Source organism: Octodon degus, unplaced genomic scaffold, assembly GCF_000260255.1.
Source record: "Octodon degus isolate 3935 unplaced genomic scaffold, OctDeg1.0 scaffold00033, whole genome shotgun sequence".
NCBI lineage: Eukaryota > Metazoa > Chordata > Mammalia > Rodentia > Octodontidae > Octodon > Octodon degus.
Genome location: NW_004524609.1, coordinates 3,973,680 through 3,981,597, shown reverse-complemented (window position 1 = coordinate 3,981,597; position 7,918 = coordinate 3,973,680). Strand labels below are relative to the sequence as shown.

Below are 7,918 nucleotides of genomic sequence, written 5' to 3'. Positions count from 1 at the left end.
ATGTGGTGCTGGGGGATTGAACCGCAGTCCCTGTGCTTTGCTAAGCTTGTTCTAAGTAGGTGCTTTAGACCACTGAGCCATCTCACCAGCCCAACGGAACCGGTGATTGAACTCAGGTCCTTGCGCTTGCCAGGGAAGCGCTTATTCCACTGAGCCATCTCCCTGGCCCCCCAAGCTGGTCTTGAACTCGTAACGATCCTCCTGCCTCATCTCCTGAGTGCTAGGACTACAGGCATGTACCACCATACCCAGCTAAAGCCTGGTGCTTCTCAACCACTTGTGTGTGAGTGTGTGTATGCTGAGCCACACACCCAGGCCTCAACACACATTGAAGGAGTTGTTTTATATCTGGTGGAGATTTTAAAAAATTTTTTAGTCTTTTATTTATGCTATGCAAGTCAGACTTGTAGTGATCCCCCTGTCTCAGCCTGCCTAGCACTGGGATTATAGGCATGTGCTGCCACACCCGGTCTCTGGCATGGCATGCAGTACCCAGGATCAAACCCATTCCTTGCACTTGCCAGACAGGTGCTTAGACTGCTAAGCTATCTCCCTACTCCCCTAGTTGAGATCTTTCTTTCTTTTAATGTATATTAGTGTAGAATATAGAGGGTCTCACTACACAGATCGGACTCTTTGTAGTGATCCTCTTGTTTTCCGCCTCCCAAGCCTTGGGATTACAGGGACGCACCACCATGCCATCTTGGTCAAAGTCTCAGTGTGCCCCAGGGTGGGGCCAGCACAGCACTCCAGGATTTGAACCCTGGTTATTGCACTTTACCTAAACAGGTGCTTTGGTCCACTGAGCTGTCTGGCCAGCCCTTGGTTGAGATTTTTAAGAACTGCTAATGTATAATAAAAGTTCACAACCTGACTTTAAAACAAAAAAAGTTGCAAACTGCCAGCAGCTATTAAGAATGCTCTTAAATTTAAAAGTTTTTGAAGGATAGGAAGGAAAGAAGAAAGGAAGGAAATAGAAGGGAGGAGGCAGGTAACAGCTCAGATTTCTAATTTGGTCGGGCTTGGACAGCAAGGAGAGCTCTTGGGCCTGACCCTCTGGCTTTGGGGCGGAGCAAGGCTTCTCACCAAGCACTTTCTGTGTGCTTGGTCCTACTGGTGCTTTGGGGCTGTTCTTCAGTACATGTATTAAAATAAGCTGAAGAGGGATTATCTGCCCATCTTAGAGGTGAGGAAACTGAACTCAAAGAAGTTAGCCACTCAGTCACCCCTAAGGGATACACCAGCCTTGAACCCTGGTCTGAGGGACCCATACACTCCGTCGCTGGCCATACAGCAGCTCCAGGCCATAGTCACCTTGCATTTGTCACCTGAGGACGGTGAGCAAAGGAGCAGCTTAGTGTCCCCTGCCTCATTTAGCCCACCACCTAGTCATTAGCTGCCTTACCTTGGTAGGCGTGGGGGACTCAGCAGGGGCGGCGCTCGGTGCGTAGGGCGTGCCGGCTGCTGCGTCTCACACTCTGCTCTTTACGTCCGCATTAGCCTTCACCATCAACAGCATCCACATGGAGAGCCTGCCCCAGTGGAGGGTGCAGAACGGGCAGAGTGTGCACCTGCAGTGCACTGTGGACATCAGCACCACCTCGCTCAAGAGGCCCCAGCACCAGGTGCTGTTCTACAAGGACGACGTGGTCTTGCGCAATGTCTCCTCTGTGAAGAATGCAGAGAGCTTCTTCATCTCGCAAGCCCGGGTGCACGACTCGGGGATGTACAAGTGTACCGTGCTCCTGAACAACAAGAAGAAGACCTCTGAGGAGAGCCGGCTGTTGGTGCAGGGTGAGTGCCTGGGCTCTGGGGTGGGGGCACAGAAGTGTTACATGGGCGCATCATTAGCAGTCATGGGCGCCGCCACCCTGTCTGTCCACGTGTTGTGCTGCTTACCTGCTGCTGGCCCTTTCCTCACCTCATGGTGTAGGCACCAGCCTGTTCCCGGCATACCAGGCTCTTGCTGACTGTTTTGTCCCTGCATGTGCTGTTGTTTCCTCTCCTGGGATTTTTTTTCTCACTATCTAGTTCGGGTTGGCTTTGGACATACAGCGCAGGTTGGCTTCCAGCTTGAAGCAGCCCCCCTGCTTCAGACTCTGGAGCGCTGGGATGACAGATAGCCCCCAACCACACCCAGTTAGCTTCTGTATCTTGTCTCAAGAATGATGCTTTCTAGGGCCAGCTGGATAGCTCAGCGGTGCTGAGACGGCAACTGAGACTGGTCATGGGGGTGCACGCCTGTAATCCCAGCGCTTGGGAGGCTGAAAACAGGAGGGTCACTATGAGTCTGATCTGTGTAGTGAGACCCTGTAGGCCCTGTACTAAATACATAAAAAAAAAAAGAATGACGCTTTCTAGCTGTGTGTGGTATGGTACGTGCCTGTGACCCCAGCACTCAGAGAGGCCGAGGCAGGAAGATTGAGAGTGAGAGCTCCGACTGGGCAGGTTAGTGCTCAGCAAGTCCCTGTCTCAAAGTGAAAAAATAAATTAAACTGCTGGGAGGTAGTTCAGTGTGAAAGCCCTTGGCTCAATCTCTAGTACAACAATGTAGTCACACACACACACAATTCACTGTCTTGTTCAAAGCTTTAACTCAGTGGTTTCTTTTTCTCTCTGACACCTTCCTTTTTTGGTATCAGGGATTGAACTCAGGCCCTTGCGCTTGCTAGGCAAGCGCTTATTCTACTGAGCTCTCTCCCCGGCCCCTCTGACACCTTAAACAAAATTGCTCTCCGTGGGCTGGGGATATAGCTCAGGGGCACAGCACCTGCTTGGCAAGTGCAAGGTCCTGAGTTCGATTCCTGGTACCCAAAAAATAAAAAGAAAAAAAAAATGATCTCCCCTAGGAAGGTCCTTGTAGCTTACATGCTTTCTCTACATTCTGTGGGATTTATTTGTCAAGAGGCCCCAGGGCTGTGGTGTACCCTCAATTCTGTAATCTCTCTGCCTAAGTTTACCTGACCGCTTCCCTTAGCCACTCTATGCCACAAAATGCTGATCAGTCAGATGGGTGCAACACTGATCTCCAGCTCGGGAAATAGGGTGAGAAGGTGCCACACAGATAGAGCGCTCGGTTTCAGGCCTGGCACAGGGTGCACTGCCAGGCCAGCGGTGTGCCCTGTGAGAGTGTCAGTGACGGGCTGCCTGTGTGACGGGGTCCCGGAAGATCTGGCCACCTAGTGATGTCAGAGCCACCTCGGGGGGCAGACGCGCTCCAGTGAGTGGCTCCTGTGTTCCAGTGCAGGAGCCCCGTGACCACACACCCACAGTAAGTCCCCTAGCTGCCCCGATCGGAAGTCACCTCTGTCTTTAAGTCACACAGCCGCGTTGCTCACACATCTAGCTGCCCTTGCAGATGATAAGTCGTAGAGAGACAGTGTTTGGCCTGTTTATACCCTGAGCAAAGAATCTGCCTTGAGGTAAGTGCTCAGTAAGTGTTTAGGGGATAAACTGAGGTCGGCCTTAGCCTATGGTTGTATTCAGTAAATTACAATAATCATTGTACTAATAAATATTGCCTATTTTTTTTCTGTATTTAAACCATGTCAGTTTGGAAATGTTATATCATAGTCCCAAAGGAATTATATAAAACCATTGCAAACACCAACTGTATCTTTTTTTTTTTTTTTTTTTTTAACCAGGGATTGAACTCAGGCCCTTGCACTTGCCAGGGAAGCGCTTAGTCCACTGAGCCATCTCCGCGGCTCCACCAACTGTATCTTGAGCATATTTTATATTTTTCAAAGTTTCTGGGGCCGGGGAGATGGCTCAGCAGAATAAGCGCTTCCCTGGTAAGCACAAGGGCCTGCGTTCAGTCCCCGGTTCCGCCAAACAAAAAAAAAGTTTCTGGCATGGGCGTGTGTGTGGTTTGGGGAGGGGGTGTGGAAGAGGAAAAGGAATCCCCAGGCGGCTTGGCCGCCGTGACAACACAGGGAGGCTGTGCCACCAGATGCAGCTGGGACTAACTGGATTGTCTCTTCCTCCCAAGGGATGCCGAAACCCAAGGTGACGCTGGACAAGAGGGAGGCCATAGAAGGCGGGGTCGTGACTGTCAACTGTTCTGTCCCAGGGGAAAGGGCCCCGATATATTTCAAGGTTGAAAAATTTGAGCGGGATCCAAAAACTATCAAGCTCACAAAAGAAAAGAATTCTTTGGAACAGAATTTTGTGACTGTGGAATTCCCAATTGGAGAGCAGGACTATGTTTTGTACTTCACCTGCCAAGCCAGTATTTCTTTGGGGTTCCAAACCGAGACTTCTGAGACCACCAGGAGTGAAGAGGTCACCGTGACAGGTCAGCGTCCTGCTCTCTCCGTGGCAGTCTGTGTGCTTTCTGGGTGGAGCGAGAACCAGATTCATAGAGGGACTAGATGGCTTCTGAGGGACTTACAGTCTCCGCTTAATCATTTTGGCAGTGTTTTTCAAACTTTTGGGGCTCTGACATTTTATATATATCCTTTGGAACATAGATTCCTTTTTTTTTTTTTTTTTTGGAACCTGGGATTGAACTCAGGCCCTTGCGCTTGCCAGGCAAGCACTTATTTTACTGAGCCATGTCCCCGGCTCCTGACATTTTATATATAATAAAAGTTTTGTCAGATGTGGTGGCACATGCCTATAATTCCAGCACTAAGGAGGCTGAGGCAGGAGGATCGCTGCTAGTTCTAGGCCAGTCTGGGCTACATAGAGAGTTCAAGGCCAGCCTAAACTGCGCAGCAAGAACCTGTCTAAAAAAAACATGAAAACAGATGAACAAACAAAAAATCAATTAGAATAGCCTAGAATCTGCTGTGGGGCAGCGTAGTCCGTGTAGCGGTCACTCCTGAGAGCTGTGGAATGGCCTTGCCACAGCATGCAGGCTCCTGCAGTGGCTTAAGAGTCCCCTGGAAGGGCCGCAGCCCAGGCATGTCTGGGGCTGGGGTTCTTCCCAAGGGCTAGGCATTGGGAAGCTCAAGGAAGTCAGATGTTGCAGCCAGGAGGGCTGAGAGGGAGAAATGAGCTGGAAGGGAAAGAGACTCAGAGCTAGCCAGGGGAGGAACCGAGACAGAAGGTTGAGTTTTAAAAGTTAATCCAGAGACACAAGCTGGAGGCAGGAGGGCGGAGGAGCAGGGCGGCCCAGGTCTGAGCCTGAGTCCAGCTGCCGGTCCTCTTCTCTTGCAGAATCCTTCTCCACTCCCAGGTTCCACGTCTCTCCCCGGGGGGTGATCACAGAAGGAGACCAGCTCGAGATCAAGTGCACCATTCAGGTGACGCCCCTGGCCCACGAGACTCCGGAAATCATCATCCAGAAGGACAAGGCCATTGTGGCCCACAGCAGCCGTGGCAGCGAAGTTGCCTACTCGGCCATGGCCATGGTGGAGCACAACGGCAACTACACGTGCAAAGTAGAGTCCAGTCGTCTGTCCAAGGTCAACAGCATCGTGGTCAACATCACAGGTAGGGCCCCCTGGGAGAACGTTGGCTCTTGGCGGATGCAAGAAGCAGCCTGGTCAGGGAGCGCCGGGCCTTTTCCAGCTCTGCTTGTTCAATGATTGGGCTTCGTCTGGGCTCTGGTGCTTGGGGGGAAGTTGAGGTACAGCCCCGCAGCACTGGACTGCAGTGGCTGAGTGTGTAGCTCTGGGAGCTGGGGTGGCGGTGGCCCTCCTGTCATGGGGCTGGGTGATGGCCAGATGAAGTGCTAACCCAGTGTCTGCCGAATCCACACTCAGAGGTGTTGGCCAGTGTTTCCTCAGTTGGTGCCAAAGGCTAGCTCCCACACACAGGCCCTGGGGCAGGACTGGGAATGAAAAAACATCAGTAAGCAAGAAAATCGGAGCCCAGCTTGCAAATCTTTAGATGCATTTTTATTTCATAATCATAAAACTCTAGGAGGGATGTTTTCATACCCATTGTATGGAGTGAGGCCCTGACCTCAGGATTACAGGGTCACTACAAGGCAGGATGGGGATCCCCTCAGCCTGCTTGCTTTCCACCCCTGTGTTCCTAAAAGTTCCCCCTGACTTCTGCTCCTTCATTTGGCTTTATTTCTTTCTAGATAACTTATTACCTAAAGTAGATACAGGGGCTGGGGAGATGGCTCAATGGAATAAGTGCTTCCCTGGCAAGCGCAAGGGCCTGAGTTCAATCCCCGGTTCCACCAAAAAATAAATAAATAAATGAATAAAGTAGATACACCGTTGTTCGCTCATGCATCTGCCCCTCCGCTCAGGAACCACCCCTGAGTGTCCTGCTCTGGCTGCGCTGTCACTGCCGCAGGCCCCATGCCATCCACAGGCTGCCGGTGGCCTGACGTTAGGTCCTGCAATTCCTAGCGCTCGCTGGCGATTTAGTGAGTTGTTGAGTGGTAACAAATATGTTGATGGCCCATGATATTTGCACTGATAATATTTATATTATCTTATTAGAGAAAAGCATCCATTCAAATTAATGCTTAATTTGAATAATTCAAAGATTCAAATCAACACTTAATATGAATAATTGATTCAAAAGTATTAATTCAGTGTATATTGAATGCTGGGCAAGTTACCAGGAATAGAGCGCTGAGGCCACTCTTTGGCTTCAAGCACTTCCCAGGTGCAGCCAGCCAGCCTGTCGCAGCTTTTTATAGCATGACAGGCTCAGACAGCCTGCCTGGGCCACTGTTCCTGGAGAACGTCCTACAGGAGCCCTTCAGGCCCATTTTGTGGGCCCCACTGTGCCTACCATGTCTGAATCGCTCGCTCACTGGACGTGGGCCCTTGCAGTCAGCAGTGTCTCCCACGTGTGTAGCAAGGTGGCTCTGCAGAAGTTCTCTGCAAATTGTGAAGTAAAAGCAGTGAGTAAACAAATAAATGAGAGCACGGAAGAGTCAGTACTTGCTGCTTCCCAAGTTAGAAAAACTCTCCCTATCCATGACTGGGAAGTAAACCGGGCCCTCAAGCAAGCAGAACCTCTCCCGGGGGGGTCCCAGGTGCACGGCCCCCGCTGTGTAGGTTCCGCTCAGCAGGTATGTGAGGATCAGAGGCAGGTGTTTTGCAGGAAGGTGAGCTGGTTCTGCCCAGAGGAGCCCGCCGTGGGCCTTTCCAGGCAGGTGCTTGACCAAGGCCCAGAGGCAGCTACCCCTTTCCCACTTGGTGTTTTCAGAACTGTTTCCCAAGCCGAAGCTGGAATCTTCCTCCGTCCGTGTGGACCAAGGTGAGAGGCTGGACCTACGGTGCTCCATCCCAGGAGCGCCTCCAGCCAACTTCACCATCGAGAGGGAAGGCACCATCATGTCCCTGGGCCAGAATTTCACCAAAATCACGGATGGATGGGAGAGTGGGACATACACCTGCTCTGCAGGCGTTGGCAAAGTGGTCAAGAAGAGCAATGCCGTCCAGATCAAAGTGTGCGGTGAGCTGTCCACGTGGGCTCCGAGGGGCCCGGGCTCGGGCGGTAGGAGGGGAGCCAGCGCGCAGGCCGTCTCCCGAGTCGGAGGGCAGGTGGGCCTCGGGCTGGCAAGAGCTCGAGAAAGCGCTGTGGGGATTCGAGGGCCTAACAGCAAGCTGTAGTCAGGTTCAGGGACTTGGCCGGGTGCTGTGTGAGAGGAGGCCGAGGCAGGAGGAGCGCAGGCTCCAGCCTCGCCTGTGTAACTTAATAACTTAGTGGGACCCTGAATCAAAATACAAAATTTACAAAAGTATGAGGCAGTAGCTCAGTGAAAATTCCCCGTACTTAAAAAACCAAGCATGGTTTTCTTTGACTGGGCATGGTGGTGCATGCCTGTGATCCCAGCATTCAGAGGCTGAAGCAGAAGGATTCTTGAGTTCAAGACCAGCCTGGGCTACAAAGTAAGCCTAAGACCAGCCTGAAGTGCATAGCGGGACCCTGGGTCAAAAAGACCAAAATAGGGGGCCTGCCCATTAGCATAGTTCTGTAAGTGACTGCTTAAACAGAG

At 51.6% G+C, this 7,918-nt stretch overlaps 1 protein-coding gene across 6 annotated transcripts in view; it reads left to right on the top strand.

Annotated features, from left to right (window-relative positions):
* The window catches only part of Pecam1 (platelet and endothelial cell adhesion molecule 1), a 56,367-nt gene that overhangs the window by 17,261 nt on the left and 31,188 nt on the right, over positions 1 to 7,918 (top strand). For all 6 annotated transcript variants that reach the window (XM_023713867.1, XM_023713871.1, XM_023713869.1 and 3 more), the window contains 4 exons: positions 1,501 to 1,794; positions 3,992 to 4,297; positions 5,164 to 5,439; positions 7,126 to 7,374. In XM_023713867.1, the coding sequence (XP_023569635.1) occupies positions 1,501 to 1,794; positions 3,992 to 4,297; positions 5,164 to 5,439; positions 7,126 to 7,374 (1,125 nt within the window). The remainder of the gene's footprint in view (positions 1 to 1,500; positions 1,795 to 3,991; positions 4,298 to 5,163; positions 5,440 to 7,125; positions 7,375 to 7,918) is intronic.